Raw genomic sequence first — 18,431 nt, 5'->3', positions numbered from 1 at the left:
CAGCAGTGCCTGAATGCATCTGGGGGGTGTGCCAGTGGGGACAGTGTCCTGAGTGCTTATGTTGACTTTTTCCATGCAATCCTTTCCCCTCTCTTTAGAAAATCAATGAGAATTGCAGTGCTTCATCAGCCAGCTCAGCAAGACAACCCCAAAATCCGACAGATTCTGGGCAGTCCGGAAATTGTTCAGCACCAACACCTACAGCAACATCAGATTCCCAAGTAGATGGCAGCCGTGTTGTGTCGGATCATGATGCTCAGCCTGCTGCTGCAGGGCCCTGAGATGCACTCATCTTATCAAATTCAGTGCATGGAATTCTGCTTCTCACCTGGGAAACGCTGGAGTAGGAGCTCAAAAGTAGGACTTCCTTCATCTTAACAATCATAATGTGATGCAGTGCAAGCTTTTAACTATATAAAGAATATTCATATGACTACACAGAGCAACATGAGCAGGGGAGCCAAAAGTTCAGAATTCTTGAGGGAAGTGATGTTGGCCAGATAGAATGGTAGGAAGAATTCTTGGCTGCTTTGCTAAAGCTGAGTCAAGTGCTATGAGATTTCTTTGCAATCTTTAGAAAAAAAGGAGTTCACTCCTCACTTGCTGATGCACAGTGTGTCTGACTTGACTGGGTAATTTTCTTCTTTGAATTTATTCCCAAATAAAAATGAAGAGACTTTTTAAGAGAGAAACTGAGTTTCCCTGAATAGTCTATTAGAAAATACTAGATCCAATAATTATAGAAGTGTCACAAAACTGGTTTTGTAAAGATTTCTCAGAAACAGAGTAGGTTTAGGAAGTGCATCTTAAGGTTATGGTGACCGCACACATATTCAAAGAATATGTTTTTGAAGCCGAATTTCTCTTGTTTGAGATAAAGGTTTAGTTCTGCAAAGCAAAGGTTTTGAACTGGCATTTTAGTGAAACACAAAAGCTGGAGGAAGGCTTCTGAAGTTACTCTCAGCACTTGCAGCCGTGCAGTTGGGCATAGGTTGTGTGTGTTTGGGGAGTTTTAGGTTTGATGTTGTATTGAGAAAAGAATCTTTGATCAAGATTGCACAGCCTGAGATTGATCAGGGGTTTTGATGGACATGCATTCTTCTTGGGTTTTTATTTCATCATCTATACAAGGGTTTATTTAATGCAGTGTAGTTACTATTGTTATTTATTAAGAAAACAGTAAGCTTTAAGTGCCTAGGGAAGGTGGGGGGTGGTAGGGAGGAATCACCTTAAAATCTTAATGTTTAGAATTATAGGGGCAAAGTAGTTGATGCAGAAATCAAGTAGAGTGAGTCTCAGGAGGAAGCAAATGTAACTCAATTGCAGTATGTTTAGGAAGTTACTTTGCCCAATGTCACGACACTGGAGGACTTTGGATTATGTTTTGTTATGCTTCTCACTACTAACTGCAGCCAGCTTGCGTGCTGGTGCATGGTGAACATTGCTGCTGGAGGGAAATCCTCGGGCTCAGGGAGGAGTCAGGAGGGGTTTAGTCAGGATAGTGTTTTGGCCCATTTTCTTAGATTAACAGCTTGTTCCTGGGGGATTCTGAGCACTCAGCTCCCAAAGGATGGAGGGAGCCCTGCTCAGGTGCCCTCCTTGAAGTCACATGTGCGTGAGATGTCAGGCCTTCTGTGAGGAAGGTGTGTGCTGTGGGAGTGTGCAGGGAGCCGGAGGCAAGGCCAGCAGACCAGGGGTAGGGAAAGGAAGATGGCAGCAGCTGAGCAGGAAAGGGGGTGCACAAATTCACCCACACTGACATCTGGTGAGCTTGACTGAAGGGGTGTCCCGTAGCTGTGCTTTAGCTGTGCTTTTAGAACAACCCACGTTCTGGCAGTGCCTGGGACCAACACCACAGACAATAAAAAGAAACATCAATGACTAGCCACTAGTTACTTTTTTTGCACTTGAACCTAAATGTACTGTACTCACGTAAATCCTCATGACTTGTCTAAGTGTCCTTTAAAATAAGAAATGTATTTATTTTATGTTTGTATAAGTTGGGGGAGAACTAAAGACTGAACAGGTGACAGGAGAGAAGGATGCTAAAAATCATCTTGAGGCTAACCAACCATTTGTTGAGTTCATGCTGTACGGTGTTACCTCAGCTGCTACTGCATAGCACCTGGATTGTGAAGTGAAGAGCTTGTACACTGTGTTTACACTTCAGAATTGTGTATTTGAAATGCCTGCTCTTTTTGGAATTGTATAGTCATTCTATGTTGCAAAATGGACATGTACATCTGGATTTTGATATTTGTGGAACTCTAAAAACTGTGGTAAGAAATATAAAATATCCATAACATATTTAACAGTATCAACCTGAACTTTTATTTCATTTGCTCGTATTACAGCGTCAGCAGTGAACATAACCACCTGAACTGAAATCAATTCAATGATAATGATAAGGTCAGTGGAGGATACTGAACCAAGAGCCTGGGAACTCCTGTGTTAAAGCAGTGTTTCATAATAAAATCTGACTGTAGGCACTAATTCCCTTCTATGGGTTGCAGGAATGTGAGGGATGCACACTAATGTGCATCATAAAGTGGCTGGTATGGAAGTGTGCAGGGCATCATTGTAAACACCGTGAAACAGAAGATAAATGTAGCATCCTTTGTTAAGGAAGAAAGGCTTTTTTAACAGGGCAGTGGATTAACATCTAGATTCTCTTCCCAGATTTTCTGGCTGAACAGTGGACAGTACTTAACAACTGTGTTTCAGTAAGCCTGGGTCACCTCCACGTATCACAGGAGCACTGTGCAAGTGAACTCACTGTCAGCAAAGGGCTTCAGTGACAGCAGCTGGTTTGGGTGGGTTTTGTTTATGAAATGCTTCCAGTGTTGGAACAGGCTTGTGAGGATTTTTAAGGTTAGTATTAGATATCCACTAAAGTAGCCATCATCTTTCCCATGTTGCTGCATTTCAGCAGTGCATGCGTTTAGTAGTTTCCTGCTCCACTTTGGATGGTATTTACCCATCCAAATGATGGATCTCACAACTACACAAAACATGAGTTGATTTTATTTTCTTTTTAATTTTTCCTTGTTGAAGTAGGTGTACCTGGTATTGCTCTAAATAATTTAGAAAAAGGGACAGTGTCTGAAAACATATAATTGCCTGAACTGGGGGAGCTGTTCCATTTAATATATTGCTTAGGTAAAATACTACCTTGATGCATAATCTGGGCTATTGTATATAAATACATATTATGTACTTATATAATACAAATATGTACTTATGTACCCCCATATTATGGAAGGAAAATCATTACCACCTCAGTAAAGAGAAGACATCCAGAAAAACTGTGTGTTTAAGCTTGGACAAATCTGATTCTCCCCCTTGGCCTCAAATTGCATGGATGGGAGTTCTTGGCTAACTATGAAGTGCACTGAAAAAACACCTGTGTACTTAAAAAACTGCAAAAAAACATTTAACAGTGACATCTCTTCAAGTATCCTTTGGATAATCTCTAATAATTTTAAGTACTCCATTTTCACAATGGTGACACAGACAAAGGTAAAATACATCTAATTTAGTCTACTATGCCATCAAAGATAATGAGGCTTTCCTCCATTTTTGCAACAGCTTGTTGCTAGTGCCAGAGCCTCCATCCAAGCTTGACTTCCTGAGTGTGGATGGCAATTTAGCTGTGGATTTGGTAGCAGCAGCCTCTCTTTAGGGGTGAGTCTTGCTGCTAGTGGCCTTCCTGAACAGAACTCCTGCTCTGTTTTTGAATGTTATGGACTTAACAGTGAGTATATTTTGGATCACCTGCTTGACTGGGCTTCTGTCTGCTATACATGCTATAGATTCTGCATTTATGGCACTAAAGGGTGTGAGGTGTCTCTTTACTGTCAAGTGGACTGTTTGTTCCTTGTAAAGTGAAGCAAGGTGAAGCAATATAAAGGAGGAAGAACCATGGAAGTAAGGCTTTTGAGCACCAACTCCGAGTCCTGTGTTATACAAAGGAGCTCTTGGAATATGGTATGGCTGCCACTTCTTAGCACTGTTAGAGGTAAGAGATTGTCTTCCTTGTGCAGCGATGGACAACGAGAAGCCAGGACAGCACATGCACTGCTGGAGTCACACTGCACCATGAGGCACATTGCAAAGAACAGGTACCCCTTCTAAAGCAAATACATCCCAGTCTGACATACCCTTCTGGAGCACTGCTTCCTACTGCTGGCAATTCCTGGTGGGTTTGTAAGGTCAGACAGTGACAGAATTGATGGTCTTTTGTTTTCTGCAGTTTGGAAGACAGTAAAGGAAAACAGCAAGGTGAGAACATAAGAATACAGGGATAGTCTAAAGAACAAAAGAAGGAAATGACCTCTGCAGGTGGATGAACTAAGGGCAGATGCTCTACTCCTCAGCCTAGGACTCTGTAATCCATAAGCTGAAAGACATTTGACTGCCTAAACTTCTCCCCCTGTTCTGTCTTCTGCCCACACACCACCTGTGAGAAGTCCCACAGAGGGCTGAAGAAGGGGAGGTAGGAGCCAGGTATCATCCCTTGTTGTGCCAGGAGTGACTTTCTGTTTCTTACTGAATGAGCAAACTACTGAGTACTCTGAGGGCAGTGGAGCTCTATGTGGCTTATCTTCATTCCTAATTACATGGTCACAGCAGCACTCTGGCCCTGCTGACAGCAGTTTCTCCAAGCAGCTGGAACAGTCTCAGCCTGTGTGGCCTTTTCTGGGCTGTTGAGAGGCCTGGAATGGGCAGAGCACCTGCCTGAGGTAAGGTGGCACTGAAACTGAAGGCAGTAGTAAAAATACCTTTGGGGATGAAAATCCTCTCCTAAATCATCTGCACTGTTAGAGATGGAGAAGCAGAGGGCTGAAGAGAGGTTTAGCAGAAGTATCCATAGAAGAGGGAAGAATAGTATGTAAAAAAAGACATGGAAAGAACAAAATGCAGTATTAACTAGAGCAGAGAACAAGAACGGAGCAATACAGGCAGAGAGTGAAAAGTCAGGCAGGGTTTTGAGTAAGGGAAGCTTAAAAATGGAGAGGCAGAGTGAAGGTAACAGACAGCAAGCCCAGCCAGAAAAGCAAACCAACCTCGTTCAACTGCATTAACTCTATGAAAAGTCTCACAATAAACACAGTTTATCGGCACTCTAATGGCATTAATAAAAGTGTTGACACATAGTGTACTTAATAAAAGCAGAGTATTAAAAACTGGTTCTTCTCCCTCTAGTGCTCAGCACAGAGGACTTGAGGATGGAAAGAGACAAAACAGGTTCCCCGTTTCCTAGAGGTAGTATCCTTGGTAAAACAAGGCATCCTGGTGGGACAGGCTGCTGCCTGCCATGTTTGCTTCCCCAGTTAAAATACCAGTAGTATGAGATTCCTCTTCACCTGAACAGCCCCGATGGTTTCTCTGTTGCTCTAACCAGGTAACATCAGTGATACGGGAAATATTGTTTTAAAAAATCCTCGTTTGTCCACCAGCAACCACAAGAAATGGCCAAGTGGGAGTTCTCAGTCTGTATCCTTCCTTTCTAGGACAAACGTGTTTTCCCTCTCTTTTTTTTTTTTTTTGGTTATTTCCCAAAGCTCAGAGCAACTCAGTAGCATATGGAAATGAAATTTGTTTATGCCTTTCATCTTCATTCTCCTCATCTTCATGGATGGAATTGGCTGGATCATCCTGCTCAGGCCGTGCCCTTGTCTCAAAGAGCTGCTCCTCCAGGAAGGAGCTCCCAATGCCGTATTCCTCATCATGTGCCTTTGCTTCTGCAGGTGAGACGTGGGGAAATCCCAGAACAAAATCTGCAAACCTGCCAAATTTTTAAAGGGAGAAGTGATCAGCTGAGAAATTTAAAAAAAACAAAACAAAAACAAAACCACAACTGTAAATGCTGGGGATACTGCTGTTTAAGCAGAAATGTTTTAAGGACATGCTTACAGGCAGTGCAGGTGAGGGGAAGTTGCAACAAGGGATGGCAATGACCCTTCAGATTGATTTTCCTGCCTCATCTTTTCAGTCTTTTCTATAGAAGTAACTTTTGCTCTTCTGGAGGCCATCCTACAAGGTCTTGTGACTAAGAAAGAAGACCTAACTTCCATTTTCTCGTCTTGTCAGTGCTAATGGGGTAATGCAGAGTAAGTATTTGTACAGTTGGATAGGTGGTACTTTAGCTTCTAAAAATAAATTAAAGCTTTAGCATATTTGAGACAAAGGCTGTAAGAATTCGAGTAAGTTGGTTTTGCAAATGAAAGGAAATATGGTGAGAACTCTGCATTCCTGTATTGCTGTGCAGTCACCTTGCTTCTGGTGCTGCATGCACACTGTGGGCAAGCTGAGCTCAAGTCTTGCCAAGGAATTCCTGGAGCTACAAGCTGGGAATTCTGCAGCTGCTCCAAGTAAATGCCAAAGCGGAGGTCTGGCAGAAGAAAGCTTAAAATCAGCACTGTCCCTACATTTCATTTGCCACAAATCCTGCTTTCAGTGGACAACTCCACTGAAGAGAGAGAATGGAACTGGAGGTTTCTGGCAAGCGTGTGGGAACAGACGGCAGTTCTGACACCTGGGTAAGTGTCGACAGCATCAGAGGGATGTATGAAAGAGGATATGCAGCTACATTCTGGAGTTCTGGTAAACTGATCAATAATTTACATTTTAGACTTAACGTTTCTGTGAGATGAATGCTGTCACCTCGCTGTTCTTGGAACCTCTGTTAGTCTAAATGGGGAACAGCTTTGGGCTGGCTGGTTTACAGGTTTGCCTTGTGATGAACTGCCGTCTGATGCTTAGTGGGAGCTTGATGGGGGACTCAGCTTCAAATCTTTTGGTTCTCCTTTTTATTTTTGTATTCTTATCTAGTTAACAGTTTCTAAGAATTGTATTAACAAAGTGATGTCTAGAAAATACATGTCTCCATTGCTTGTTCTGCGCATTTGGCAGTATTTGGTTGTACAATACTGCAGTAAGCTTTCACTTTTTTATTTCTATCATGCTAGAGAATGCAAGCAGCTTAGGAAGTAAGACTGTTTAACTGTAAATCTATAAGATCTGGCAGAAAGGCTGTCTGTCTGTGTGCCCATGCAAGGAAGATTAAGGTTCTGAAACTGGTTTTACCTGGTCACTGATGAAAATCCAAGCTGGCTGGAGCTCCTTTAAAATTGTGACACTTGGTTCTGTGGCAAGAACTAAGTCTTTGTGGCTGGCTAATATGTGAAATTCTGTTTCTGACATCTTAAGTTTTGGGTTTGATGGGATAACACTGTTATGATGATTAATTTTATATTCTGCAAGCTTTTCTGGCTTCATTTGCCTGACCCTTCCTGACCTATATTTGTCTTATGTCTGTCTCTTAAGCTATACATGGCATAGCTCTTCCACCTGTTACACTTGCTAGGTGCAGGCATTGATTTCTTTCTCTGTATTCTTAGTCTTAGTGATACTGCAAGTAATAGGATTCCCTGACTGTCCAGGTTTGCAGTTGGAGAGCTTAACACAGGTAATATTTATGTATCTTCAGCCTGCCCAAATTTTACACCACAAAAAAAGTGCACTGCTCTAGAACCTGAAGGAAGGCCATTTCCCTGGTCAGAGAGCCAGCCACCAGCTCCTACAACCAAACTGTAGGAGCTTACAGAGGCACTCCAGGAAGGCTGGAAGTTTTATGACTGTCATTTAGCTGTGAATGTCTGCAAACTCTCAAGAGTAATTTATGGTCAGGGAGGAACAAACAGGGATTTAATACCACCAGCAAATAGTACCCTTGGGAGGTGTGGCTGTGGTCTCGAGCAGGATATGCAAGATAAACTCACCTGGAACAGTGCCTGAAGTGGCATTTAGGTCTGCTGTGCAATGAGTTTCCTGGTTTAGAGGAGCTAGGTTTTCTTACCTGTGTGGGGACCGCAGTTTGGATACAGCTATCCATGATGGGAAATCGGGGTTCCTGCAGAACGAGCGCAGCTCCTCCAGAGCTCTGACAGTTTCAGTTTCACCTTGTTCTCGATACTCCTCTTCAGTCAGGTATTTAAACACTAACTTTTTTGATTTAAAGTGAGTCTTCATTTTTCTAGAAAGAAATGAAAACAACTGGTATTTCGAAAGTCTTCTGGCACATAATTATTATCTGCCCTTTTTCTCCATTACCTGCTGTTAACATGCATTAATAATTCTATCCTTTTAAAAGGACAAGCTACATTTTTGCATTTGAGTACGAGGAATGTAATGTGTGCTACCTCTTTACCCTAGGTCTTAACTGAAGCTATAATATTTCACATAATTACATTTAATGAGCTTCAAATGAGCTTTGGATCAGGTCCTTATTGTGTATGCGTGGACTAAAATCTCACAGAATTAAATAGATGGCTGCCTGCTCAGCCATTTTTAGGTGCAAAATGCAAAATGTGTCTGTGCAGAGACAGGGGCTGAATCAAAACCCAGTCTGCATATGTTCCCTTAAAGATAAGCGATGCTCTAAGCCTGTTGTGAGTTGTTCATGTTGTTTACTAGATTGCTTCCCTTAAATCTTGCTTTAAATTACAAAACTGAGTAGTCTGAGGCCAAAATGTTTACAATCTGATGTTTTTTTAGCTGCTGCGTAGCGATGTATAATATAATTAGATATAAATTAGAAAGTGTGCCATGTTCCGCTCCCTTCTGTTGACTGCTTTCAATTTAAATGTTGTGATGAGTTAAGATAAGCAAGGGCTGGATGCCCATAAAACTTTCAGCTCTGCATAAAAACACCTGCTCCAACAGCAGCATTCAACTTTCCTCCTTATTTCCCTCTAAAGCAAGAGAGAACTAGCCATTGTTCAGGTCAAATAGTAAGGGTCTTGCTGGCTCAAATAAAGCAAGATTCTGAGTTACTTTGATATATTTCCAGCTCTGAACTGTGTATCTGGCATCATGGCCTCACAGTTCAGTGCTGTGGCCTAGTATTTTTAAACAGAAAATCATTCTCCTAAGAGATTTTTGTAGAGCTGTATTTCTTTATAGAAGCATCAGTTCATGAAAGCCAAAAAAGAGAACCACATGACGAATAAACTCCAGCGTTCCAGGGTAAAACAGGTATGTTCTGTGAACTTGTGGCCACACCACACTGCTTTCAGAGTGTGCTGAACCTGCTGACGTCAGGTAACTATTGATGTTGTTTTTGAAACAGCTGGAGCTTCTCAGCTGCAGGCAAAAGCTGGTCTACAAATGATAAATTCTACCTAAAATAAAAAAGTTTCAACTCAGTCCACAATTCAACATGTAGAAAGAACACAGGAGCAAAGCAGTATGTTCCTCAAAGGGAAAAAATGTGTAAAAAAACTAAAACCCAAATAATTTGGGTTTTATTATTTTGTTTATGGCAGTTCTAGCCTTTGCCTCTTTGCAGTTCTCTGTGGTTCAGCAGAGTCCACAGCTACAGAACAGTCTGCACTAAGGACGCTGAACCTGGATGCCATCACTGAAAATAAAAAACAGATGTAAACTGGCAGGGCTTTTTATAATCTTCATCTGAGTGTTGCATTTGTGATAAAATGTGCTTCAAGTCCAAGGCTGAGCAAACATGTTGTTCCCGTATTGCTGATGAAAATACTTAGAGAACTAAGGTTCTCTAAGAGAACTAAGCAGTTTCCATTCCAAATGGCACAATGTAAATGGGGCCTAGGAATAGAGGGGAATATCTCCATAGTTCTAATAGATTGCTGCCACAAAATAGAGAGTTAGGTATATCTCAGGTAATAACCTCGGAAAACTAAATGGAAAACATTCTTTTTGTGGACACGTGGTTTTAGTCTCTGAACTCTGCTACAAGTTACTTTTGAACAGCTGCTTCCTCGTTGATGGTACTGTTTTATTCCATAAGATTCCATACAAGTTACCTGCAGGTTCTCTCAGTACATGTGAAGCCAAGGCACTACTGCTGCAGTCTAATCAACCAGACAGAAATGTTCTGATTACCATATGCTGCAGACTAAAAGGTGCTACATTTGTCCTTAAGAGCACAGTCACGTTTCTCCATCATCCATAAAACAAAACTCATGCTTAGAACTGACAAATAGAAAGTAATTCCTGTCTCTCAGGGCCTTAAACCTTTTCTATTGCAGTTTTACATTTGGCAAAAATATGAACAAGTACTAGGGATTCCTAAATCATTACTGAAGTGTAGAGGTTTTTTTCATTATCAGCCTCCAATATTTCCTGGTGATCTCGGGACCTGGACATTCACAAATAGGTACAAACCTGGCTATATGACAAGCAGCACCAAGGGGATAACACAGGCCTTTGGAGCAGAGACTGACTGCTATCACTGCATATGCAACTTGAGGTATGGTGACACCACAGTAAATCAAGACAAAAGCTGTTAATTGCAGTGTCCACGTGAACAAGGTTATGCTGAGTTCAGTGGTGAGTGGCCCGTGCTGATGGCAAATGGCAAAGCTGGTGATCCCAACAGCCAGAAAATACCCTGCAGGAACAGAAAAGTAGGACATGGAGAATAAGATGCAAACTACCCCATAAAGTTCATCAGTTTGCTTCACAAAGCTTGCAACTGCTGTGAAGTACAGCTCAAATCTTGGGTTGTCTTATAGATACCTGCACTGTTTTATGTGCTTTTTATTTCCAAGGTGTGCAGAGGTCACAAGGTGATCTATGAACAGCCTTTAGCTGTGACCTGCACACGAATTCTCCTCATGTGACAAGGTCGAGGCAGATGCAAGATCAATAGATTTGTCAGCCCCTGCAGCCACCTCCAGTTGGCAATTTATGCATCCAGTTTCCACATGTAGTGAAGTACAAAGCAGAGGAGCTGCCCTTTTGCTCTTACAGGAGGAGTATGTAATGGCAAATCAATGAACAAGTAATACAGGCAAAATCTGCTCTTAAAACTTCTAGTCCACTACATCAAACTCTTTATTTAATGATACAATGTAAGTGCTCATTTGAGTGGATTAGGAACCTTTGGAATATCTCAACATCTGTAGCTTAGGAGAAAAATGTACTCCATAAGTGAGTCACTTTTCTTTTTTATGGGCAGGTATTCATCCGACCACTAAATTAAACCAAAATCTGCAGCACATTTTTTGATAATTTTCTTACCCAACAGGTAGTTTCTGTGTTCAGACCACAACCACTGCATATTCTCTTTGAAGCAGTAAATAAAATAGAGAGAGGCCATCCAGCAGCCACTCATTAGGATCCAGAAGGTACTGTGCTGAAAATAAACAAAAAAAAAGTAAAAAAAACTTTAAAAAAATCAAAAAATTTCAAGTCAGAATCAGGATCATTATTTGCAAAGGAACTCAGAAGCAAGAGCAGATATGATATTCTTTAGACCTACAGGGCTTATGATTCACACTAAGACTTCCCTTGCACAGCCTCCTGCACGCCAAAACAATATCAATGCTAAGTGGAGCAACTGCATCTCTATTTATGTATCATGTCACAGTGTCACAGTATAAGCCTATTCCTGTGTATTACCAATTAACAGATCTCAGTAATATTAAGGGAATGCACAGGCTTTGTAAAAGTAAAGCATAAATTCACATCTGCCTTGCAATGAATTGCCTTTGGTGAATGGAAGAGAATCTGTCCCAGTTGCCACTAAAACTGTATTTTTATTTAGATTAATTCATAGATTCAAAAATAAACTTAGCTCCAGTCCAGCAAAAATAATTTATGTTTCAGAATCAACATCTTGTAAATCAACAATCTTCTGTTCAGTTTAAACCCAGGAGGAAGCTAACTAGAACTTGATTCTGACCTAACTATATTTACTTGATGCAAGCAATCCTCCAGTCATTGCAGTGCAGTCACCCAGCCACAAAACCAGAACAAGGTCAGAATCTGGCTCTGTACTCTCACTTCCTATATTATGATAACTATTATTATTTTGTTTTATAAATGTAGATTTACCCTTGGAATAAACCTTTTAAGTGTCAACAGGACAAGGACTAGCAAAGCAAGAACACCCAGTATTATTCCAGAAAGGTAAAAGAATTTGGTACTCCTGTAAAGAGAACAAGAGAGAATATGGTGAGAAGTGTAATTTGTAATTGGTTAAGATGCCAACATTTGTAAAAACAGCAGTGATCTTCAATAAGAACTTAACACAGCTGAAAGTTAGAGTTGTACTTATATGGTTAACAGGCCCAGTTCAGATATTAAATCTGTGGAAGGAAAAATCCCCAACAGATGCTAAAGGTCACTGGAGTTGTTATAAGGTAGGAAACTGTGCTGGGCTTTTTTAAAGCTCACACTATTTCTGATTTCGTTGATCTCCTAGTCTTTAGTTATTTCATTTTCTTCTATCTACCAATATGGTTCTGTACTGCATGAGAGGTTTTATTTTAATTTAGAATGTAAAAAACCCTCCACAAACCCACAGGCTTTTTTTCTAAGCCTGTTTATTATAAAGCCTGACTTAATAATTCACAGTTAACACTATAAAACCTATTGCTGCTCTGCTTGTTTTAGAGGTGCCTCCTGACAATTATTTTGTGACTCATTTTGCTTTGAAGTCATGGGCCACGTATTTTGCTATAACAATTAAGTATCCTCCCTTACATGCTATGCAAAACGTGATGGGGAATGGGTGGCACAAAAGTGGAGGCAGAAGAGGCCCCAGATGGCTTCATCTTAAGCATTTCTCCCCAGGAAGGCATCATTGCTAATATGCAGCATTACTTAGCATTCAGCTAACCTCACTGGTCTACAAAAGGGAGAGAGGGTTTTTCTGAATCCACACAGCTGCTCACTGTCTTGGTGTCACCCAGTGCAGGAAGCTTGGATACCAAAACCCTAACACAGCTAAGTGATTAATGGAGTGCAGCACTCCAAGGTGTGTCACAATCTGTCCAAACACAAACGGTATGAAGAAGTTTTAAATATACGTTCAGTTCCTTATTTCACTTTCCCAAAGAACCGTCTCTTTAGCTTAGCAAACAGACCAAAGATGCACAGGCTTTGGGAAAGAAGGTCAAAAGCAGCTTGTACTCACCTGCTCAGGCTGTTTGCAAAATGGAACAGAAAAATTCCAGCTACAAACAAAAACAAGAGCTTTCCATCTAGCACTAAAAAAAGGAGGAAAAAAATAGAAATTGACTTTAGACTAGTTCAATCTGAATTGCTGATTAAATAAAATATCAACAGAAAAGTCCCAAGCTTCTTACAGCAGAGGTGGCACATCCAGTAGCATTGGCAATACCAAGCTATCTGTAATCTAAACTGAAAGCTTTGGTACTTACTTTCTCGTTTCACCCTCACAGTGTACGGTACAGTTTTGAAGGGCTGTATTTTGAAACAAACATCCTCTCCATATTGTTTTATGCTCATGGAAGTTTCTGTACATGTCTCTGGCTTCCAGAGGATTTGAACAGCACATGCAGCAAACTCAAAAACAGTTTCTGAATTCCGACAGTTGCTTTTTTCTGAAATAGGCTCAAACCTGAACTTTTCTCTGCTGTTAACTTTTACCTGGAAACAAAGAACAGAATACACAGAGAAGTAGCTCAGAATCACTAAAAGGTTTTGTTTTTCTGAGCTGTATAGCACATAAGCCATACATGTGGTAATGAAGATCAATCTTAGTTGTTTAATATTGGTTATTTACATTATGCAAAGCTTAACCATGTACAATTAATCACCTTACAAGGTGATTTAGAGAACTCATCAGCAGCAAAGTTCAGTGGAGAGGCCTCAGTCCATCCAAAAGCTCACTGAGTTTGGATGACACTTGCCCACACACAGATTTCTAACAAAACCAGTAGTATCTGACACAGTGAGTGTGTCACAACTGCATTTTCTCTTCAGATGTACACATTCTATAAAGGTGTTTGGTGATAAGCAACAGCATTTGTTGCAGAGGTTAACAGAAGTCCATCACTGGAAAAGGTGTGCAATAAATAATAATGCTGCATTTTTACCGTGGTGTGACCTATACACCATTGAAAATACTAATTACAGAGAGATGCTGCTCTGATCTTGCTAACTGACCATGCACTTTGCTGGTAAAAGCTCACATGAAATGTGCTGCATATCTGAATGATCCCCACATGGCCTCTTACCTGAAGAGTTGACCACAGGTACTGTAAGTGAATGGTTCTGTTTTGCACATAGCAGTAACAGTTTTCATCCTGTTTCTCGATGACATCCATTTCCTGCAATAAGCTACAGTTTCTTCCTGGGGAGGAGAGGGCAAAGATGTTAATTTTAAGCATGAATCAAATTCAAATGTATCATTTTAGTCCATTCCATTGTTATATATGCTGAAACAAGTTCAATATGATTTAGATGAAAATTCAAATTAGAATTCTAATCAAGTAATTTAGGCTCCAAAATAAACTGCTACACCTTTGAAGGAAAAAAAAAAACAAAACAAAACACCAAAAAATTGTATTCTAGAAACTCTTGGCTTTGATATCAGTGTTTTGATGGCACTGGAATTGGGCCTCTGGGCCAAATTCACTGCTGGCACGAGTGGGCATAACTCCAGTGGAGTTGCTTGTACCAGTGGTGAATGCAACTGTGGGAGTCTGAGCAGGTAAACAGGCTTACATATTAAAATAGTCATTGAGCACATGACACAGCTGCTGAGCGCAGAAATCATACTCCTCTCCCTCAGAAATGTTCCTAATGTTAAATAACGCAACTTTTCTTTTTAAAACTTCTTTTTTTCCTGATATAGTCCAGCCATGGCATATAACAAGGGAACTGCACTGATAGCTCACACTGAATTAGGGATGCTATTTGTTCTAACCCTCCTGAAACTTTAATGAGCCCCTGTGATCTTCAGAATGAAGGTTGCACTTTTGAGCAGAAATGGACCTAAAGAATTTACAGAGCAAACTTTGAATAACATACATTCCGATCCATATACACGTGTAAAGTATACCCCACAGCGCATTACTGCAGTGTTCCAGGAACATAATTAAAGAGAAGAATAAAGGAAATAATTACAGATCTGAAGAGAGGGACTCATCTGGCTTACTGAATAAAAAAATGTAGGTCTAAGCCAAGCTCGGTAATAACTGCTAACACAGTCATACACTCAGAGCAGCAAAATGAGTATGTGCAAACAGTCTCAATCTGGACAAGGAGATATTGTTTGCAGGTAAAAACCTGGTGTGTCTCTATAAGGAAGCTGAAATTAGGCTAAATTATATTTTAACCAATTTAATTAAGCCAATGAAAATTACCATGGATGTTCTTTCGTAAGTTTATTACAGCATTCCAGAATTAGTGTTCACACATGATCCTGCTAAATTGGTTTAACCTGAAAATTTGGGCATTTTTATTGTGGAAAAATTAACCATCTGATCCAGTGGGAGGGAACACAACCACTCAGACAAGGGCTGGTTGCACCTTTAGACAGGCACTTCCACAAAGGTCATCAGATGAAGTTGCAAAAGGATTCATTTGTCGCTGAGGTGCTGCCGACTGACGCAGCAAGGTGGCGAGGCTGGGCACTACCCAGGGCTAAAACCAAGATAATCCAGTAACAGGAAATGGCAATACCCTCCCAGAAGGACAAAACACAGCCCCGAGTGCCCACGCCTTCCCTGCAGGGTGTCTTAGGATTTTCTGCCACTAGAGATAAGCTATCCATCCACGTCAGAAGCAAGGTCATCCATATGATGACTAGCAAGTATTTTCTTTCTCCCCTTCGTTTTAAGCAATTTTTCTTGAGAAAAATAATCTGCTTGAAACATTACATCAGCTCCATAGAGTGAAACAATCATGTTCCAAAAGGAAAGATGCTTCTGAATAGGTGACTCTTGAGATGGCGGGGAATTTTATCTACTGTGGGGACATACAGGTGAGGTAACTCTCGAATTCTGAGATTACAAAAAAAGAAATTTGAAATTATGAGCAATCAGCGTCTGCTGCAGAATCCGGTGGATGCCCAAGGCTCAGGACGTCAACGCACGGAGGAAGCAGGTTCTCGAGTTCCGTACTGCTACTAAAACTGAGCACAACAGCCTTCAGGGTTTTGACTGCCCTCAAATATGTTAATAAAAGATCAGTTCTGCATCAAATTCCCCTGACCCTGAGAAGGCCAGATGGAGTCGCACAGACAGCGAGCTCCCAGCCCCGCCGCCGGGGCGGGACGGACGCGCCCGCCCTCTGTGCCCCGGGAGGCTCTTTGTCCCTGCGGGCACTGCCGGGCCGGGTCCCTGCCCGCCCGTCCCACCGGGGACCACAAGGCACAGTCCTGTGGAAACTGAACTGCGAGGGAACACCAGGAGCACAGGGCAAAGCGCCTCAGGGCCGCGGCCGCCCCGGTCCCCCGCAGCTCCCGGCGGGGCGCAGCCCCCCCGACCGCCGGGCAGCGCCATGTTGGGCGGGAGCGGGACCCGCGGGGGCCGAGGGAAGCCGGGGAGCGGAGCGTGTCCCCCGCTCCCTGTTACCAAAGGGACGGCGCTGGAGAACCCCCCAGCCTGCGACCACCCGCTCTGCCCCGCGCAGCCCCGCGGGCGGGAGGGGACGGGCAGTACCTGCTGGCGGCGCCTCCCCGCTGCCCGCGGCCGCCCCGGGCAGCGCCAGCCGGAGGAGGAGGAGGAGCAGCCCCGGCCCCGGCCGGGCCCGGCAGCGGGGCGGCCGCGCCGGACCCATGCGGCGGCCGCCGGTGCCGCCTCGCCGCTCCCGGCCAGCGAGGGCGGGGAAGGGGCGGTGCGGCCCCGCCGGCTGCGCCCCCCGCAGCGCCGCGATCGGCCCGGGGCTGCGGCTCCGCCCGGTGTGTCCCAAACATGTCCCAAACATGTCCCAAACGCCTCGGGGGGGGCCGGGGTGGCCCGTCTGGGGTGTGACCCCCACCTTCGGCTTCTCGTAAGTCTCTGCCTTAAAGGCTTCCGTGGGGCTGAGAGGGTGCGCTTGGAAAGAAGGGGGGAAACCATCGAATGCAACAGCTCAGCGAAAGCGTGTCCTGGGATTGCGGTCCCATCAGCCCAGCTGACCCACAGCGTTGGCTGCCTGGTCAAAGTGTAGACTGGTTCCAAACCAAAGGCTGACGTGAACAGCTGGTGACACTTCCAAACCTCAACCAAGGCGGCCGAACGGAACAGTGAATTCTGGCCTCCTTGTGCACCCTGTTCCCCAGCCCCTTCCCCGCCCAGCCCGAGGCAGGGGCCAACTCAGGTCACCAGGGTGCCGGCAACCAGCGGTGACTGAGTCAGACACTGAGCAACACACATGGATCAGTCCCTCTGCCCACCCAGCACTTCCCTGAACGGAGTGTTATTAGATGCTTTGATGGAGGTGAATGTCCACAGCTTTCCTGTATTTCCTAGGCAGCCACAAGGAGAGCCTGGAGCAGGTTTCATCATTCCCTTGTCAGCTCACGAGCAAGGTCCAACTCAGCTCAGTCCCTGCTTGCTCATTGCAGTCATTTTAGATCACTTGTGAGTCACAGTCAGCAGTCAGGGGTGGAAAGGGCTGGAGTTCTTTTTCCTATTCTATGAAAATCAATAAACACAATTTTGCCAAGGCATTCTGGCATCACTGTTGTCTATTTTTATACCGAGCCCTACATTTGGCTTTTCCAACCTACTTGCTTTGCTACGACGGGTTCCCTTCCATGTTCTTTAAACAATGCTATTTGTCTGCATGAAGGTTGGTTGTCGTTTTATTTTTTTATTGTTTAGGGCTGTATCCAATTCCTGGGGGTGCCAGGATGGGCTTTTTTAGCACCTGAAGGGTGCTGCCCACTGCCTCGCACCCTGTCTCGGCGCTTACATCTGCAGGGAGTGGGCGGTGCAGGGCTGCGGCTCTCCTCGCCTCACCTCCTACGCCCGCTTGGCGCTGGCTGGGCTCGCATCTCACTGTGGATTTTTCCTTGCAAGTACTGAGGAAGTGGAGGATAAGGGCAAAAATAGTTGGGATTTGATAGCGCGTGCAACATCTGACAAACTTCAGTCTCCAAAGGAAGCTGCGATTGATTTATATCTTTGTCTTTATGTAATTTGGGTGTTGTCTCCATGTAACTTTTCAAGCACTTTCTCTAGCAAAGTTGATGAAGAAAGAAATACTTGTGTTTGTGCTTCCCTGGTTCCCTGATAAACCCTTAGAAATATGTTACCTCTTGTTTGTGTGTCTACACAGCAAGGGACCATCACGGCCAAGTTATCAGAGGAATCCCTTTCACATTTTCAATTTGCAATATTTTTTCAGTTACGTTAACCTTCTTGACAGTATTTTTTCTGGGAAGGGAGAAACTCTGTGTTCAGTTCTTGCTTGTATTTTCATTTCTAGAGCTCTTTCCACTTCACCGCTAATTAACTTTCAATAACTGTCGTAGGGTTACAGTCAGCCAGCATGAATCAGACAGAAAATGTAGCTTTAGGGGACTGCACTCTGTCAAAAACTATTAGAAACCTGTGCTTGATTTCCAAGGAGAATATACTCGCTCAAGCAGGATACAGCAGCTATTAGGCAGTGTTCTACCTCAGTGAGAAAGCTTCAATAAAATGGAC

General features: G+C 43.1%; 2 protein-coding genes across 7 annotated transcripts in view; one reads left to right on the top strand and one right to left on the bottom strand.

The window, feature by feature from the left end:
* Positions 1–2,307, top strand: part of MFSD6 (major facilitator superfamily domain containing 6) — a 28,442-nt gene extending 26,135 nt beyond the window's left edge. For 5 of the 6 annotated variants that reach the window (XM_051787799.1, XM_051787801.1, XM_051787797.1 and 2 more), the window contains one exon: positions 99–2,307. In XM_051787799.1, coding sequence (XP_051643759.1) covers positions 99–281 — 183 coding nt within the window. In that variant the 3' untranslated portion in view covers positions 282–2,307. The remainder of the gene's footprint in view (positions 1–98) is intronic. The other variant, XM_051787803.1, reaches the window with a different exon arrangement.
* A 2,742-nt stretch (positions 2,308–5,049) lies between these two features.
* NEMP2 (nuclear envelope integral membrane protein 2) lies at positions 5,050–17,434 on the bottom strand. Its single transcript, XM_051787805.1, has 9 exons — positions 16,458–17,434; positions 14,028–14,143; positions 13,209–13,437; positions 12,962–13,034; positions 11,878–11,971; positions 11,062–11,176; positions 10,204–10,429; positions 7,862–8,038; positions 5,050–5,788 (listed from the first exon to the last, which is right to left on the bottom strand). Exons 1-9 carry the CDS (start codon positions 16,720–16,722, stop codon positions 5,566–5,568), a joined length of 1,518 nt encoding a protein of 505 aa, XP_051643765.1. The 5' UTR covers positions 16,723–17,434; the 3' UTR covers positions 5,050–5,565.
* Between the last annotated feature and the right edge of the window lie 997 nt (positions 17,435–18,431).

The sequence above is a fragment of the Manacus candei genome, unplaced genomic scaffold (genome assembly GCF_025592945.1).
Source record: "Manacus candei isolate 608988 ecotype Guabito, Panama unplaced genomic scaffold, ASM2559294v1 h1tg000023l, whole genome shotgun sequence".
In the NCBI taxonomy this organism is placed as follows: Eukaryota; Metazoa; Chordata; class Aves; order Passeriformes; family Pipridae; genus Manacus; species Manacus candei.
The sequence above is the reverse complement of the archived record's forward strand: the minus strand, read 5'-3'. Positions and strand labels throughout refer to the sequence as shown.